Source organism: Etheostoma cragini, chromosome 14 (assembly GCF_013103735.1).
Source record: "Etheostoma cragini isolate CJK2018 chromosome 14, CSU_Ecrag_1.0, whole genome shotgun sequence".
In the NCBI taxonomy this organism is placed as follows: domain Eukaryota; kingdom Metazoa; phylum Chordata; class Actinopteri; order Perciformes; family Percidae; genus Etheostoma; species Etheostoma cragini.
Window position 1 is genome coordinate 7,207,232 of NC_048420.1, and position 18,655 is coordinate 7,225,886.

The 18,655-nt window shown below is 41.4% G+C and overlaps 1 protein-coding gene across 1 annotated transcript in view; it reads left to right on the forward strand.

Moving 5' to 3' along the window:
• angpt2b (angiopoietin 2b) overlaps positions 1-14,813 on the forward strand; it is a 22,445-nt gene extending 7,632 nt beyond the window's left edge. The window contains exons 4-9 of the mRNA XM_034892043.1: positions 1,807-2,039; positions 2,569-2,693; positions 6,109-6,210; positions 9,370-9,536; positions 12,958-13,088; positions 13,305-14,813. Of these exons, the coding sequence (XP_034747934.1) occupies positions 1,807-2,039; positions 2,569-2,693; positions 6,109-6,210; positions 9,370-9,536; positions 12,958-13,088; positions 13,305-13,465 (919 nt within the window). The 3' untranslated portion in view covers positions 13,466-14,813. The remainder of the gene's footprint in view (positions 1-1,806; positions 2,040-2,568; positions 2,694-6,108; positions 6,211-9,369; positions 9,537-12,957; positions 13,089-13,304) is intronic.
• The last annotated feature ends 3,842 nt before the right edge of the window (positions 14,814-18,655 follow it).

Sequence of the window (18,655 nt, forward strand, 5' to 3'; positions counted from 1 at the left end):
TCTGTTAGTAAGGCTTTGGTTACTGTAGGTTGCACTACTTTATTTTCTTCCTTAGCTGCTTTTTCTTTCATGATTACAAGTGAGGTGTAGGAAACATAACACACATCTCTTCCTGAGCACTAAGGAATGTTTACTCAGGAAAAAGCTATTCAACTATCGGGTGGCATACTATAAAGGCCTTCAAAAGTACAGTATATTATACTGTTTAATTTACTGGATGTACTAGCAGATATATGAAAAATGTTGTTGAATGATTCTGAAAAACAGGGCACCTAAGGACAATAGAATGTGCATTGTGTAAGTATGTGTGTGTTAGCCAATGAATGGGCAGTGCGTGTTAGGAGGGGTTTCCCATTCTTCTCTCTAGGAAGACACAGAGGTTAAGCACAGGGTGCTGGTTGGTGTGAAAGGGAGCAGGTGTTTTTCTCTTTGTATCACGTTGTTTATCATTCCATCCATCTGTACCAAGTGTGACCGGGAGAACCCAGTGCCCCAGCTCTAACACCTGTTACACAGCTGGCCCTGCTTGGCCCATGCTCTGCCCTTTGGCCCTCGTCCTTCATGTCGGTGACATGGCTCTGGCATGCAAATAAATGAATACATCTTCATAAGGGTAAACACCATAACAGGACATTAGACATTAAACATTAAACATTAGAAAGGTCATAGTAGATTTGCAGCCAGGCAGCTGTGGAATAAACTGTGTTGGTTGTAGGGGACTACTGCTGCTGATCCTTGAGGGCATGGAGCCAGTTTTTGAACTGCTGCCAACTTGAAAGAGCAGAGAATCCTGTTTGTTTTCATAGGCAATGGATGTAAAATACTACTGGCAGGAAGTGCACCATTTTGCAGAGAGAGAGTGAGAGAAAAATACATTGCAATAATATTAAATAGCACCAGATCATAAGCACAACAGTTTAATTGCTCAGGATACAATATGATCCAAAATGCCATGTTTATCCTGTCAAACCCTCAAACTTTTTAAACATTGCTGTGCGGGTTCACTGTCACACGTTTCACTTCGACTGTTCCTCAAAGTAAAATACACACAATGGAAAATAATTTGTTAGCTTGCTTTGCCACTTTTATTGAGTGTTCCCCTACTGAGCAAATATGAAATGGTAGTGATGGTAGAAATGATTTGGATTGATCCAGCCTTTCTTGCAGGGCATATACTGAGCAGCTGCCCAAAGCGGGAGATTGAGGATACTTGTTTGGTGCAGCGGCGGCGTGTGCACAGGGCTGAAAAGTAGCTTGTTCAATCTGGGTGGCTGGATTGTTTCAATAAATAACTGCTGCACAGTCGTTACTCAAAGCCATAACGATCAGGCTGCAGGGATTTATGATCTTCATTTGGAGTTGGGACGGACACACACACACACACACACACACACACACACACACACACACACACACACACACACACACACACACACACACACACACACACACACACACACACACACACACACACACCTCATGATCATGATCGACATACTTAGCATGCAGGCCCATCTGTGAATGCTGCTGCAGTACAGGTGTTTATATGATGTTAGCCCAATGAGACTGTCATGCTGATGTATATTACTCATCATCATGTGAATGCGCAGGCTCTGCTGAGAGAGGTTCATGCTAAATAAATGGCTTCTCCACCCGCAGCCATGCTCTCATATTTTACTCCACCCATGCCATTCAAGATGCATCTTAAAACTTGATATCATTTTATGTCTTTTGAGTTTTAATTTTTTTAATAAAAATAAGTCCCAACTAGACTCAATGATGTTTTGCTTTTGTGTCTTTTTTTAGTTTTCTGGAACAGAGGCTGTTGGCGCTGGAGGCTAGGTATGGGAGGGAGTTGCAGGGCTTGCAGAGCGAAAAGCAGCAGCTTCAAGAGCTTCTGGAGAGGCAGAGTCGACTGGTCAGTCAGTTCCAGGGTGAACTGGGCAGCTCCACGCTAAACGGCACCTCACTGCAGAGACAGCAGGTCGCGCTCACAGACACCGTTCAGCAGCTGCTGGCGCTGGTCAACCACTGCAATGGTAAGGCTGAGTGCTTCACTGTCTCTGAAGGACCAAACTGTACAACCAACAGCAGTTGTTTTAAAGAAAAGATATAGACTTACATAATTATGTTATATAGGTGGAACAGAGATTACCCAATAGCCTAATAATTAATATGAAACGGAGGACTGATTACTCACTCTGTAGTATTTGGCATACAATTATATAACACATTCCTATGATTCATTACTTCCTTAGTGCAAAAAAGACAATTGCATCAATAAAAACAGAATTTAATTCAGAGAAAAAAGGGATCTACAATGTTTCAATTAATGAACATGGGATTTGTAATATAGGCTAAAAAAGTATAAATATCATCTAGAACAGCTTGTAATTCAAATCCCAGGCACACTACGCTCATGTCTGCACCGCAGACGTTGCAGGCCTAAGCCAGAGCTTACCGTTACAAGAGAACTCCCATATGGGGTTGGGATTAGTGTGCAAAGCCCATAAGGTTGCCATCTGTAAATAAAAGGCCAGCCTGTTTTTTTTTGTTGTTTTTTTTCAGAAATCACCAATATGCCCAAGGAGGAGCCGCTCAGTTTCAGGGACTGCGCGGACATCCTGCGATCTGGAGTGACAGCGAGTGGAATATATAGCATACGCCTCCCTAACTCCACGCAGACTGTCAAGGTAGTAAGGCTTTAAAGGTCATTGGCCTTTTCTTGTAAATATCACCTAACAGACTGTGACATGAAACTTTTTGGGAGACATTTTACCCATTCGTCGTTCAGTATTTAGCACCGGGATCATTTCTTTTGGCGCTGCGTGCATACTGTAAAGCTCATAAAAACTACAAAATGACATTCAGAGAGCTCATCATTACCTTTTGGATTGCATAAACACTGGACAAACAAGTGTAATGTCATGGTAATCTGCAGGGGCTTTTTGTATAGAGTTTGATGGAAAATGCCATGCTGGTTTACAGAGAGCTAAAGTAATAAGCAACAGGAGCATTATGCCCTGCAGGGTTCACAGTGAGTGTGCGCTGCTGAATGCAAAGTCAGAAAAGCTTAGTATGTACCTCCGCTGACCTGAAGTACAGCTGACTCTGGCTAACTCAACCATGACATCCACCAGCAGGCTATCCTTTCTTTAAATCCCAGCTAGCTGCGGCTGGGATCTTCACTCTCGGAGCTTACCACAGAAAAAGAAAGAGCAGTTTTTTTCTCATTCATTACTTTCAGTCTAGTTTGCTGGTTGGCACCATCTCTTACCACCACTGCCCCCCCCCCCTGTTCTTCCTCTTTATTTCCTGTGGGCAAGGCAGCCAGGTGTTAGGCACTGGTGCCATGTGTTTCCTGCCAACTGGGGGCAATGTACGTTTCCACTGATGCAAGTTTGTACTTCCCAAATCATTGCTGCTTTCAATCTATGCCATCCAATTCCAGTGTGGCAATCTGGGTGGCTGCGTAAAAGTGGGGCAGATACAAATTGCCCTATTTTTCAAAGCAGAGAGCGGGCTTTCTCAGTTGGACCAGAGACAAAAAGCATCCACACGTGTGGAATGCAGATTTCACTATGAGGGACTTATTATTAACCATCTATGTAACTTTCAATTACCAAGGCTGTGAATAACAATGGTGTTTACGGACCAAATATTTCATCTGGATCAGCTCAATTTTTTTTTTTAAATTTTCATAACTCTATTGTGCATACTTTGGAGAGATACCTACGCACAGGGCTCATAATATTAAGCACAAATTGTGACCCGTGAAGCAAAATCTTTTTTTAAATCATAAAAACAGTTAACTCCTCAATATTTCGCCATTTTCTTCTAATGGCTTGGCCCTCACTGACTTCTTGCTGGCTTACAGGTGGGTTTGGAGTATTTATTATGGACCTGTTCTAAATCAGAATGAAGACCACATTTGGGAAATGACTTAAATGAATCAATTTCAAGATCCTGTATGTATTCACTGTGAGGCTTTTAAGGCCAGAACATTGGCTTAATGTGCTAGAGGGTAATCACAGTTTATTGCCAGTCTACACTTTACCTTTCAGAGGTAAAACACCTGAGTGCCTTTTGACCTTCATTTAGCTTTCCTATTCTGGGTAAGTACTGTAGTATTAAGTACTGGAAACTCTCATTGCATTAAAGCAGAAAATAGCCAGTCGAGTTGTCGAAATAGAGAGAGCCGTTGGGATGCTGTCCACAAAACCAGCATCTGTACCGTCCAACTCTTGAGACAGGTCAGGGTATAGTTCACATGTTGGACCACATCCAAGCAACCAGCAGAGCAAATCAATTTGGTATCATCAGTAATTAAGCACATTGCAGGTCGGAGAGGGTATTGGCAGTGGCACTATCTATGATTTGAGGTGACAACATTGTGCCAAAGAAAACTGACAAAGTCCTACCCTGGAGCTTTGAGGTATGCACACAGAATCCACTAGTCCAATTGAAAAGGATCTAATCTTACCACCCACGGGAGAAATTCACACATTTTCTTTTATCACAGTACCGAAGGAAAGCTGGAATAGGTCCAGTCGAACACCTTGAATATGAAAAACAGGTCCCTTAATAAGTCTAAATTTCAATTTCTGTCACTATATGAATAGCACAATCTGTTCCTATTTGTTCTCCCAAACATATCCTACATTTGGCAAAATGTGCAGGCAAGTAAGAAAGAAAACAGTGTGTCTAACCAAAAACGCAGATGCCTTTTCCTCAGCCCCCCACTCAAGGGGATAAGAGAACATGCTGATATGTTAGTTTTTCCTTCCCACCTGGGTCATATCATTGCGTGACACACTGCAATGTTGGGTCGCCCCCCCGCACTTCCCCCCACCCCACGATTCCTGAGGTTTCCAAGGCATCCTTCAAATAACAGAGACTATAGCGTGTTTTATTTCTTTGTGTAATTTATTTCCTCTTTTCTCTTGTAAATCACTCCGTAACCAAACTCAGGTTATTGACTCACACACTGCGATTGTATATGTTGGTCTCCCTAAGCTGCACAAAATGTATGCTGAATTGTCTGTTGTACAAATATTAGTTGTGCTTTGTGTGGTTGACATTGGACAGCGAAGGCGTGTGGCATATGGATGGGTCCCTCATCAGGATGAGAAAATCCTGCTTGCCAGTCTTCTACTATGCCAACCGCATGCAGACTTATATGGATATAGGAAAAAAAAAGAATGTTGTTGTTGTTGTTTTTTAATGCAATATTGGTACCAATATGATAGTGAAACCAAAACAATATTTTTACATTCTCCTTAATCTAGAGAATTTTAACATGTTTTAACTTATGATTTCATTATTTGGAAAAGGCTAAACAGCTTTTAATATCAGTTTAGTAACAGTGGGGAAAGTGTCTATATTAACTGTGGTTAAATGGGAATCACGCCACTTGTCAATATTTCTATATCAACAATGATTAAACAGATTATGTGTAATGCAAATTAGTCATTTGTCTACAGAACATTTAGTCCACTCTCGGCTAATTGTTTTGCACGCTGGACTTTTTGTCATTGAAATATTGTTTTGGTTTATGAGAAACAAATTTATTCTTTTGGTTTAGTCTCAGCAACCTTGTTTTCTACCACAGCAGGTCGCGCTGATATTCCCACTATACACCACTGGCCCAGCACCAAACAACTGTAAAGAACAACCTAGTTAACACAGTGGGGCATTTAGCTGTTTAAGAGCCAGCTATCTCCCTCAAAGCCATGGAGACCCAGGGAGAGGGAATATTGGACTTGCATTTGCCAGGTGGCGTGAAACACAGCTCCATGTAATGCCGTGTATCTGGAGAATGGGGGAAAATGAATGTAGAAAATGTGGTTACTACAAAGTGATAATATGTCTATGTTGTATTTACCGCCAGTGTCAAAAACAATGACTCATTAACCTTTTAAAGTTTACTGATTTAATCTGAAATACCTGATTGACTATAAGACCATTAGATACACAGTAGAAGCCAAAGAATGCAACCAAGCAACACTTTTTTGCCTCAAACACCATTTCTTAAGCACTGTTTCTTAAAAACTGCATTTATTCAGCCCCAAGGAATAAAAGCTTTTTAATCTGCATTTCTTTCCACAGGTGTTCTGTGACATGAAGACTAGAGGTGGTGGGTGGACGGTGCTGCAGCATCGGAGAAACGGCTCCGTTAACTTCCATCGTGGGTGGAGAGACTACAAAATGGTGAGTTCTGCAGATGACTTGGGGTTAAAGTGCATCATTATTAGTATAGGTAGTTTGGATCGGCATTGTGGGACTGGACAGGAGGTTCCAACAACCGTCCACAAGTTATTCAGCATGGAGAGGCGTGGGATACCGGCTAGCCTGTGATCCCAGGTGACCTGCGGTTGTTGTATTTGGCCGCCCTCGTGTCCTCTACCACCCCCCATGTTATTGCACCTGCTCTCTTTCCCCTCTCCGTGTCATGCTCCCACACACCCATTTACACACGCTCCTATACAGACTGACACATACAGACAAACACGCATGCTCTAATTGAACCTCATCACAAAAGGTTTCTCAATAGAATCAATATTCCGTTCAATATTCAATATTCCGAAAAAAACATATGCTTGCAAGCCTTTTTCGACTGTGTTACGTTACACACAGAACAGTGAGGCTAGTTTGGGACTGAGCGGACTAGCAATTTGTTTCTCCCATGCCACAAAATCAATAGCCACGGCTTGGAAATAGGATGCAGATTGTACTGAGACTGCAAACCGAAAGAGTGAGAAAGAGAGAGAAAAACAAAAGCTTTAAAAAAACCTCTTTCAAGAACAATATTTTTACAAGCGGATGATAAATATTTGGTTACAGCTGGGGCGTGGGAGCACAGGGGCCCTGTAGATGGCAGATAACGTATGTACTAAAATGCTTTGCTGCCTTGGACCGCACTGTGGGCGGCGTTGATCAAATGTTGCAGCCCAGGCCTTGCTGGTCAAATGATAAATGCTCCAAGGCTCTCACTATACATTTACTCTCACTTAAGAGCAATAACAAACCGAGAGTTTGACGTTTAGACAAAGTGACTTAGGACACAGAGGGACACAGAGGAGAAAATGCCCTTCTGTAAGACAAAAAAAGAATGCTAAATATCTGAGTGATAGAGTTTGAATACTTCCAGTTATGCCTTGAAAATATGATCAGGGTTGATTGGTTCCGTGCTTATTGACAGTCAGATAGCATACACATTAGTACTTTTAAGGGTACCAACTAAAGGCACTTTCTAGGGTACCAACTAAAGGCACTTTCTAGGGTACCAACCAAAGGTACTTTCTAGGGTACCAACCAAATGATGTTGCTACTACTAGTGAACCTATTTGCAGCATTACTAAATCAGTTGTTGGAGCTGTTGGGTACGTAAGAGGTGGTGCAGATGGAGAAAGACTACGGCGCCTTCAAGGAGTCACGGCGATGCTGATAAAGCGGTCGTAAGTGTCGTTGCCCTTTTCCAAACGCCACGCAGGCATCCTTAGCTGCAATGTAATAAAACGGCAAGCCGAAAGCGTGCACGGTGCGGGTAACGTGTCACTTCCTCTTAGACAAGCACAACGGCGTTATTTATGCCCTGTTGGTAGACTGACAGGCTGGAGGTTGTAGGGCAACGCAAAGCCATTTTATTTCTATAGCAGATTTTAGCAACAAGGCTATTCAAAACGCTTCACATAAAACGTTAAAGAGCAAAAAACAACTATTTAAAACATTCATAAAAGAAATTGGAAAATAAAAACAAGAAGATACAAGAATAACAGTTACAGTGCAGTGTAACATTTTTGTTGTTGTTGATGTAATAGGTTGTAGGGATGGGTTTGGGAACTGAGAGGAAGGTGGGGAGGTTTTTTTAATTTTGTGGTGTGTGTTATTGTTCTAAGTAAATAGGACAAATAGGTTTGGAATTATTTTATAACTAAAATACAATTTTGCAGCAGGTAAAGTGCTGCAAAAGTGTCTCTTTGGATACACGCAGCTAAATTTAGGTACCGATACCGGTAGAAATGTGAGCGGCACCCCCCACCTTAACACTCATTCTGAACAACAACTTCGACACAGCCCTCTGTGAGTCTCATTAGCCAAAGCCACATTACTCCCTCTTCTTACCCAGTCTCTTTGAATACAACATTGGTTGTTATTATAATCTTACTGGGTTCGCAAAATCCATTCCCATGATGTGAAACCATTTATGTCAAAGCCAGCACGCCCATGCAGCTCACTGTATCTGTTTACATTTTACGCTGCGGTGAAATCATATTCCTATTACTGTGCCTGTTAATATCATTTAAGATTGACTCCGGGTCTGGTACAGAGTTATTTCCTTGACAGTTTTCTTATATATAACCGTTTTTTTAAATACTACCTCCGTATAATGTACAAATGGTTGATAAATTAAAGGAAAGCTGCCAGAACTGCTTATCTGATAATCTACTGGAAGAATCAACATCATTCCTCCAAAATGTATTCCCTGAATTGCTGAGTTAGTGACGGTGGTGGAGAGTGCTGTCTAACGAAAATCTCGATTGATCAGTAAACACTGCTGTGAAAACTGTGGTTGAACTTCATTCAACACCCAAACTGACTACATAGAAGCAGGATAATAAACCATTGTAATTATATTTTTCTTTTATAACGCGAGAAAGTAGTCCACAACATGACTACAACAGTGCCACTGATAAGTATTAATGCTATACCCACATGTGAATACTAACAGGACTCTTTCATTTTTCTAATTATTACACTTACAAGTAGCCTGTTTAGTGATGGTTCCTATGTAGTTTTCCACTTATTGTGATAATGACAAACAGCATTGATCCTTGTCTTGATTGGGGGACAATTGGGTCCAGCTATAACACAGAACTCTCATCATTTTTAAAGTCAATAAACCCTTTAGAGTGCCCTGTTCTTAAGCATTTTTTTCTTTCACTACTCAAAAAAACATTTCCTACGTTGTTGCACAGTTTAGTCTGCATCGGTGAGCACTGAGTGTTGTTTTCAAATGCCAAAAAGTGATAGAAAACGTATGTTCATGTGCAGCCCTCTACTTCAAACAAACACTACATCTTCCCACAAAGCCAATTTTTATTTTACTCTGTGTTGCAAGCACAGAGGAGCATTGGTAGGATATTAAAGTAAATTAAAGTCTCAATTGACTTGCTCATTGCTTTGGGAGTGGAGTATTTCACTTCATAGACGCAGCGGACAGTCTTAGGCCATCAACATGATTAATGTGATTTTTAAATTGAGGTTCATTTTTTTTATGTTAACTCCAAAAACATTTGGCAGGTCACTGGTAAAATAGCCCAGCATATTTCATGTTCCATTGTTTCTCCGTGTTTGTGTCTAATCCAGGGCTTTGGAGAGCTGTCTGGGGAACACTGGCTCGGGAATGATATCATCCACAGGCTGACCAGCTCCCAGGAATACAGCCTGCATGTGCAGTTAAAGGACAGAGAGGGGAACGAAGCTTTCTCACATTACGATCGCTTCTACACAGACGGAGAGGACAACAACTACAGGTCCCAGCATTAACCCTCCTGTTGTCCTCGGGTCAAACTGACGCGTTTTTCTGTCAATGTTCTTTGTAACTACCCAATTATAATTACCCAAAATAACATGATTGATTCCACACAACGCTCTTTGGCAAGTACAAATCTCTACTTTTGTTCATTTTGGGGTGTCTGATTCAATTTTATAGCATTTGAAAAAGAAAATTGAAATTGTTTGAGTACAAGTTGAAATATTCCAGTCTGTGATTATCTATCAACATATTTTCCTTTAATTTTAGTCTTAATAGTTCCTAATTTCTGCTTTTTCTAACTCAAACATTAGGTAGAATTTCCTATAAATGAGATTTACTGACCAAATTTCCGAAAATAACTGTAAAAATACCGTTAATAAGTTAGTGTTATGTTGTGTTGAAAACGTCAAAAAAAGTGACAAACGTTGAAAAAAAGTGTCAAAAATGTTGAAAAAATTGACAAAAAGGTAAAAAAACCCGTAAAAACATTGATATAAAGCCTCAACAAAAGTGTTCATTTTCAGATTTGACGGGAAGACACCACAAGGGTTAAAAATCATGTAAATTCAATACTGAACATGCAGGCTTCTGATGATTTAGTGCTCAGGTCCAAATTGACTATTTTATGTACTAAATTATCCAATTATCAAAGCATATTTAGTATTATTATTATTACTACATTGCACAACAAATGACAACATGCTAAACTAAAACAGTCCTTGTACACTCAGGTAGGGCTTCACAATATGACCTAAAATCAAAATCACGATTAAATGCACATTTCACCTCGATAATGATAAATGAACGGTAATTAAATTTTCGTGCAATGTTTTGTATATAGTAGTAGTATGTAGTATAGTATTTTAATGGGCTATTTAATCTATTTCCTAACGGCTTATCAACTTTATTTAGCTAGTTAGTCCTAAATTTGAACCAGCAAGTTTCCTTTTAAGGTCCTCTTTTTTCTGCTTGTGGAGAGCTACGCAACACATGATCCTATATAGATGAGAGATAGAAAGAGAGATAGATTAATTCGGCCGACCGAGAGTATACCAGGCCGACACACAGCTGACAACCTGCAGGTGGAGCGGTTGCAGTAAAGTGGCTGCATGTATTAAAAACGCACAAAACACAAACGCCGGTACAAGTCTGGAGCTGTCCGCGGACACGGAGTGTGGAAAATGTGTCAAAGCCTCCCAGACAGGTGAACCGAGACTCCGTTTCCTACTCTTTAGTCTTTTAAAATCTAATTTCATTATGCATACAAACAGTTATCAACCGGTCAAACTGCCAAGCTTTCTTATCCCTGAAGACAGAAGTTAAGGAACTACCTGGACTATTTTTGAGAATGTCGTTGAGCTTAGTGGAGGGCACGCAGCCACTTTCGTATGCGTCCATTTTTCTTCTCCCAGCGTGGCTACCGCTGCCCCTGAAAATCCCCAAGGGGAGCCACTCCCACTGGAGTATAACAGGAAGGCTCAGCAATACCTGCCCCTGCCAGGACCTAACAACTCATACCAAGGTCCTAGGCAAGCCTGCAATCACTAACAAGATTATGTGTGGGTGTGCTGAAGCCAAATATAGTAACTAAAATAGTTCAGCTTATATTTCATATAAATTCATAGGAATTTGCCCTTGTTTTGTGACAGTTTACGGGGATTGATGCTCTGAGAGATGAAGAATCATAATCACATGTGGGTGTATGCTTTCCAAGGTCCCTAATACTGCGGCAAATTGCATTTGCCGGAGTATGTTCCACACAATTAGCGCGATGAAACTGAATGTTTCACAATTTCGCTTTAGGCAACCCTGTGTGAGGTGAAGCACCTGACTGCATATGATCACCTATGGAGCTGGCTACCTCTGAGATCATGCTCTGTGTAACTAGTTCAATATGTACCAGCTTTACTAGAATGCTCAAAATGCTGGTTTCGTCTGTGGGATTATATTAAACCTCCCAAGCCGGAGCTGCGGTGATATGCAACTAGTCAGCCGAAGCAATTCTCCTCCCCAGCTGCATCCAGTGTGAGCAACATGCAGGTCTTCACCTAAAACTCAGTACCATTATTCATGATGGTACATTAAACATCTGCATGACAGATCCCTTTCCTCTTTGAGGTAGCCAAGAACAGTCATTCTTAGAGTACATTCCTTTTAATTTTACAGTATATTTGTCATTAAAGGATACAATAACAATATGAAAAGACAGTCACCTTGAAAAGGATTAGCATGTGGTCTGTGGTATTGGTGGAATAGTTGAACTAATACATCTGGAAGCCATGGCTAAGGCAAAGGTTCTGCAGAATAAGAAGAGCTGGCACAGTCTACTCTTTCCAATGGGATATCCTGTAGCCTGCGGTTGCCATCCTGTCTAATTTGATTGTTTTTAATTTTGACCACATCGCTGAGAAAAGTTAAGTTGTCTCACAAAAATATCCCCTCATGAATTTTTCCAGCCTCTCTGCTATTCCACCGTTATTTCAAACTCCCCTCCTGCTGCCGCTCATGATGTGATACCCTGCCCTGTGAACTTTGATACTGGAGAGGAGGGTTCTTCATTTAGTCCTCACAGACAGCGTGCCCTGGGCTACGGAGGATGGGTCACATGGCTCAGGGCCAAGTCCGGTACTAACGAGACAGAATGACAGGGCTGAGAGGAGGCCAGACAGCAAGGCTGACCTCTTAGTCCACTCTCTTCAGACCAGTACTGACACACGCACAAACATGCACACACACTCGCACATGCACCCACACTATTGCCTGGGACGCTGTATGAAATCATGGAGCGACTCAATTTAACTTGGGCCAAGATTTCTTTGATAGTGTTTGGGTTCTTTCACAAAGCACAGGATGGAGGAAAAAATAATGAGTTCTTTAGGTTAGTTTTTGTATTGATGTTTGGCAACAATGGAAACCTAAGACTATGATCTTCTACAGTGGTCTACAGGTAGTAGTTTCATTTAAATGTATTACTGCACAAGGCACAGCTGTACAAGACTCTAAATGAGAAGGTAGAGCTGTAGTAGAGAAGAACATTGGGTCTTGCCCTACTTCTATTGCATCTATACTACACAAGTCAGACAAAGAGCGACAAATTAAAAGTGTGCAACAAGCTGTCTCCTACACAGCAGCTCCAACCAAAGAAAGTTGGGGACACCAAGTTAGACAAGCTGCTTCTCTCATTACTCCGGTATCCTGCAGTACTAAGGTACACAGATCAGCCGCTTTGTTAAACATGATTGCCCCGCATTCACTTTACCAACGTAACATTAAATTCTTTCAGAAAAAAAACGGGCAGTAACCCTTCACTGCCATGCAGAGCTGCCAACAAGCAAAGTTGCCCCACGCAGAGATAAATAATGAATAGTGGATTTTTATTGAAATTCTTTGCTCTTTTACACATTTTTCTCAAAATCCAGCCTTCATGTCGAGGGCTTCAGTGGCACTGCTGGACGGACCAGCAGCCTCACCCACACTGGCACCCAGTTCAGCACCAAGGACAGAGACAACGACAGCTGCACCTGCAAGTGTGCCCAGCTCGCATCTGGAGGTACGCAACTTCCCTCAACTCATAACACCTCTTGTTAAACATTTCTGCCCACCCCCTTATAAAAGTCCCAAAGTGCATTTCATTTTCCCTCTGCCCCAATATAAAGTTACTAGTGACTTACAGCTGTACATTTGGGTGTTACATTTCATGAGGTTTAAATGTAATTAATTGTGCCTCTCTTTTTTCCTTGAACTCTCTGATTCATTCCCTTTCCAGGTTGGTGGTTCGAGGCTTGTGGCCCATCCAACCTGAACGGCATCTATTACCCCAGCTCATCCAGTGTGGTTCGCTACAACGGCATTAAGTGGTACTATTGGAAGGGTCCAAATCTGATGGCAACCACGACAACCATGATGGTGCGCCCGGCAAACTTCTGACGACACTGGCTCTTTCATGATGTCAGATTATAAAGTGAATGTCGCCTCTGATGAATATTCTGAACCTTACTCAATAGTAATTGAATCTGAGTGTTGGTGGTTTCAGCTTCTGGACATCTTGTACGGGGACGTTCGCAATTGCTTGAGCAGATGTACCGACACTTTATCAAATGACTGGTTTTACTGAATTACTGAGTGTGAAATTCAACCAACACTATTTATTAACAAAAGGTGGCCAGACTATATTTTAATACGGATTGTTCAGCTGAGAGAGCAACGGGCTTTGCTACGGATGACAAAAATACAACTAACATCAGATTATGCAGTTACATATGACCAGTTACTCAGCCCAAAATAAAATAAAATTGAATAATGGATAAATGTTTAGAGACACTTTATCTTAATACCTATTTTTATATTAAAGTATGAAAACTTACATTGTGTTTGATGTAAATAAATGTGACCAATAACTCACAGCCTTGTATATAGTTTACAAAAAGTCAACTGATAATCTACTAGAAAGTTTCAATTTCACACTAAATGCTTTATTAACTTGGATTGTGGTACTTGTGTTACATATGATGTCAGATATTAAGTTATAATTCTTCTATGCAATGGCCTGTTTGGAACTTTATGCCAGTGGCATTATCAGACTGTAAAACGGCAGTCCTAGTTTAAAACTGTAGTTCAGTCCATACACAATGTAATGTAAGATTAGCAATAGCGACTTCAATGGTTTACCACTGCTAATAAAACAACACCATAAGAACAGCAACAACAACAGGCTTTGCCCTTTGCTGTATCTTCCAGAGGGCCTTTCAGAATGAAATATTCACGATTCTTTCCAGGCACACCTGTCATAAAACTTTATTTGTGAGAGATTTTTTCTCATAAAAGTAAATCATACACTTTCACTGGTGTGATTAACTTTAAAAAAATGAAACATTTGTAATAACATCTGGGAACAAAGCTGTAAATAAAAATTTTACTTTGTAAAAAACAATAAAATCATATATCTTCTTGGGTGCCTATAATCCACAGTGCCAGGTGCTTGTTACCATGTAAGCTACATAAACTCCAACAAGCCACACATGCTGGTCTCAGGAAGTAAAAGGGGTACTGCCGACCATTGGTCTGATGAATCATCCACTAAGAGTGGTCCCTGTGGTACCCATTAGAAAGTGGATGGTTTCACCTCCAGTAACTCTGACCTGGATATCCCTGTGTACGCTGGGGACAGCAGCCCTTGCAAACTGGAAGAAGACACGCACGTTGGCTGTCCATGTCTGCAATGTGCTAATTGTTCAGTCACTTTATTATTCCAAATGGGAAAACTGCTCTGCAGTCAGGAGTGCAAGATAAAAAACGACAACATACAAACAAAAAGACAACAATACAAAGACATTGTGCACGTACAATTGCTGTGCTCCATTCACTGAAGGACAAAAAGACACAACACGTAACAATCTCGTCTCCTTCGCTTAATGCAATTCAGAAGTGTGATTTACTCTGACTGCTGCAAATTTAATACAAGCGCAGCAATCAGACATTAAGCATAATGAACTGTGAGTCAGGTCTCTGTGTTTTACATGGCCTGCTTATTCAAATGCATCTCAGAGATACTTAAAAAAATAAATATGAAAAGGAGATCATTTCTTTTTTTACAAATAAATAGCTTAAATAAATAGCTTTTTATGTATGGCTTCAATGAATCTGAAGGACTTACGCATGCTCAACTGCTTTTGATTTACTACTCTATTAGGAAAATATTCAGGAGCAGCTCAAGACAGTAAAATTACTCAGAGGGATAACAGCACTGTGACTGGGCCTGACCATACTGTAGCTTGAAGGTGTGTATAATATATGATGCAATCATGCTAGAATCTCTGAGGAAACTACGAATATCATCATGACCTACGGGTTGTGACGATAGACCTGAGCCACGCAACGTACTGTGCAAGCAGAGAAGCACCCACCCGAAAAAAAACACTCACATGCTCTGCTTGCATGCAGTGACCCCACTGCTAAACAAGTTTATTACGACCTCCAACGGCTGGAGAGGCGATAGATCACAGCGGGGGGAGGCCACGGGTGAATCCATCAAAGCAACTTTAATAAAGACCACTTGATTTGGCCTGCTGGCTCAACAGATGAAATGGTTGTTTTCAGGTCTAGTGAAGCAGACCAAAGGCTATGCCACACGGCTTCTCTACTTGTCCCAGTCCCTGTTTATTAGATGGGTTATTGAAGACGCAGAGAGACAGGGAGATAGTAACTTTAGCTTTAAAACTGTTACAATATTATCAACATTTGTGTCAGTCTGTTGTATGTACTAGTTTTCAAGGACATGAACTAAAGTCAAATTGATTCTTTTACTGTTTCTTAGGGCTGTCAAAAACTAACACGTTAATAAGTGAACACTTATTCCTTTAAATGCCACACATTTTTGGGACGCGAGATTAATGCACGCATATTCTGTGATTTGGGCATCAGGAAGACATGCAGGAGGAACATTGTGGCTGGCTGTCGGAAACTAACCTCCTTGAGCAGAAATGGATTTTTAATCGCAAGTTCAGTGTCAAATTTGCTTTTCCAGATGGTTCTGCCGACAAGAGTGAAGTTATTTACATGTACTGTCAATGTGAATTTAGTTGCCATCGGGGTAAGTCGAGTCTCAAATACCACTTGCTGGTCAAGCATACAGCTGATGTAGAAAACACTCTTTTCTTACTGAGTGTTAAATGAGAAGATCAATACAACTGTCTGTGTGATAAATATGTAGGGTAGCAAGACCAGTGAGCAATTAGCTTAGCTTAAGTTAAAGACTGGAAATGGAATGCCACTCGTCTGTCGGCTCTGACAGCGCTGCATCAGCGGTCTGTGCATGTCCTCGCGCGGAGCGGCTGAACATGCTGAACAACGGCTCAGACACGAATAGACTATTAATTTAAAGCTTTTACTCTGAAACACAAAAGGCACGTCTACTTTAATCTATACTGTATATTTAAACATATCTGTGGTAAAGCTCAGTGCCTCGCTGTGTTGCAATAACTCTGAAACTTTCTCTTTGGGTCCCTCCCATTTTCCGGTTAGTCCATGCATGATGGTGTGGCGTGCTGGCGCTGTATATTAACAAGTTCTTAAAACCTCAGCCCTCCACAACAGCAACGGGACTCATATCCTGAGCCATAAAGTCGATAATTCCTTCCATAATATTATTTTTGCGTTTGGAGGGTAGAGGCTTAACATCCAGCGGGGTCTAGGAGGGTCTGGGGGGGTCTGGGGAACGCTACCGTTGTTGCGGGTGGGTGTGCCGGTAGTTATAAAATGATTATTAGACTATAAAATATGCCATTTCTGATATGTTCATTTGGTCTACTCAAAACAGACAGGGAAACCTGACGCGGAAAAGTTAGTTTAGCGTTTTTAGGTGATATGCCATGTTTGTAGTCCAGCTGCCATATGCAAACTGTTACTTACAAACTTTGCATTCAACTTTTTCCCGTTATCTGTTTTTGTAAAATGCTGCCACACTGCCGATGTCTTCAACATGGTAGAGGAGGACTGACTGTAAATTAAACACTCACAATTAAATAAATATTCAGCAAACCACTAAAACCAGGCTTTCTAGTTCTTTCTTCAGTCTGTCCCCAGTGGGTTGGGCTAATCCAGTGCCCCCAGCCTGCCTATGACCCCCCCAGTGGCTAGAAATGGTGAAAGGTGTGAACCGAGCCCTGGGTATCCTGTTCTGCCTTTGAGAAAATGAAAGCTCAGATGGGCCAATCTGGAATCTTCCCCTTATGAAAACAAGGGGGGTGTTCTAAAGACAGACTGTTACCAGTGAAACAGGGATGCTCTGAAAACACCCCCATTGACAATTAGTGCTTTCCACCCATAGACCGTAACGGTCTATGCTTCCACCTGATGACATAACACTGCAACAAATCGACCAATCAGAATTTTGGTCGAGCCAGAACGTATCGACCAATAAATCAAGTAGTCGGATGGGAGTTTACAGCCCTACCAACAAGAGCTGTAAGCTAGCTAGCAACGGACTTTGTGTGTGTCGCAGTTCAACCTCGGACTGACTCCAGTTGAACAACTCGCAGACTTATTTTCATAGGAGTTTGCACACCGTTGGCAAATTCCCCTCACGTTTTTTCTGAACACAGTAAAAATGACAAGATATGATATTATGCTTGGTTATGTGCTCCAGGCAGTCACTGCGCCTAGCAAAAATAAAGTCCTCCATGGAAAGCCCTGTATACGGCAGATTTGGAATTTTTGCACTACAGCTATTAAAGATGAAAAAAATGAGATTTGTGTTAAGCTAAGCTAGCTAGCCGGCTGCAGCTTTATATTAGCAGACAGATATGAGAGTGAGAGCATTAAACTTCTCATCTTATTGCTTTCAAGAAAGACAACCAAAATGTAGGGTTAGGGTTATGCAGGCTACTTAAAATAGTGTTAACCTAAGAAATTAGGATTCAGAATGTCCAATAAAGAAAGCAGCATTTTTTCCCCCCAGAAATAAACAGTTATGTCAATAAAGCAACTCAATTGAACTAAGCTGAAAGAGAGACAGAGAAAGAGGAATGTGTTTGTGGGCGGATGCTAGGGCAGAGGACGGGGTGGGCATGCATGGATCTTTGTACATGTTGACCCGCTATGTATATTAATTGATGTGAACAGAGTGTAATCTGGGCAGTTTCTGCTACGCTAGTCCTTTAAACCTCGCCTAATTTATCATACAACCCAGCTAGTCAGAGGCATGCCGAGAAGAGAGAGGAAATGTAGAGATTGCAGAAGCGAGAAAGAAAAAAATGGGGAGGTCGAGCCAAGTGGTCATAAGTCCTTGTCTCTCCCTACTTCTGCTCTAGTGTCTTTGATTCATAAGAGGTATGACGGCTGGCCAGGGCAGGGGCCAGGTATGGCATTTTGGCAGGAGGAGAAAAAGAGGCAGGGCTGGGAAATGATTTCAAATGGCCGTTCCTTGCTGCGTGGGTTACTGTGTCAGCATGCTGCCCATTTAACAGTGGTCATCGAAAAAGCAATACCATCCCTACATCTGCCTGCAATGCATCAGCTCCTATGTCTCTTTGAGTTTTTCTTTATAGAAACAAAAAAGGCAAAGCAGCAGTTGTCATGTCATGTTTAAAAAAGGTGATGAAAGGGGGGGGGGGGGGGGGG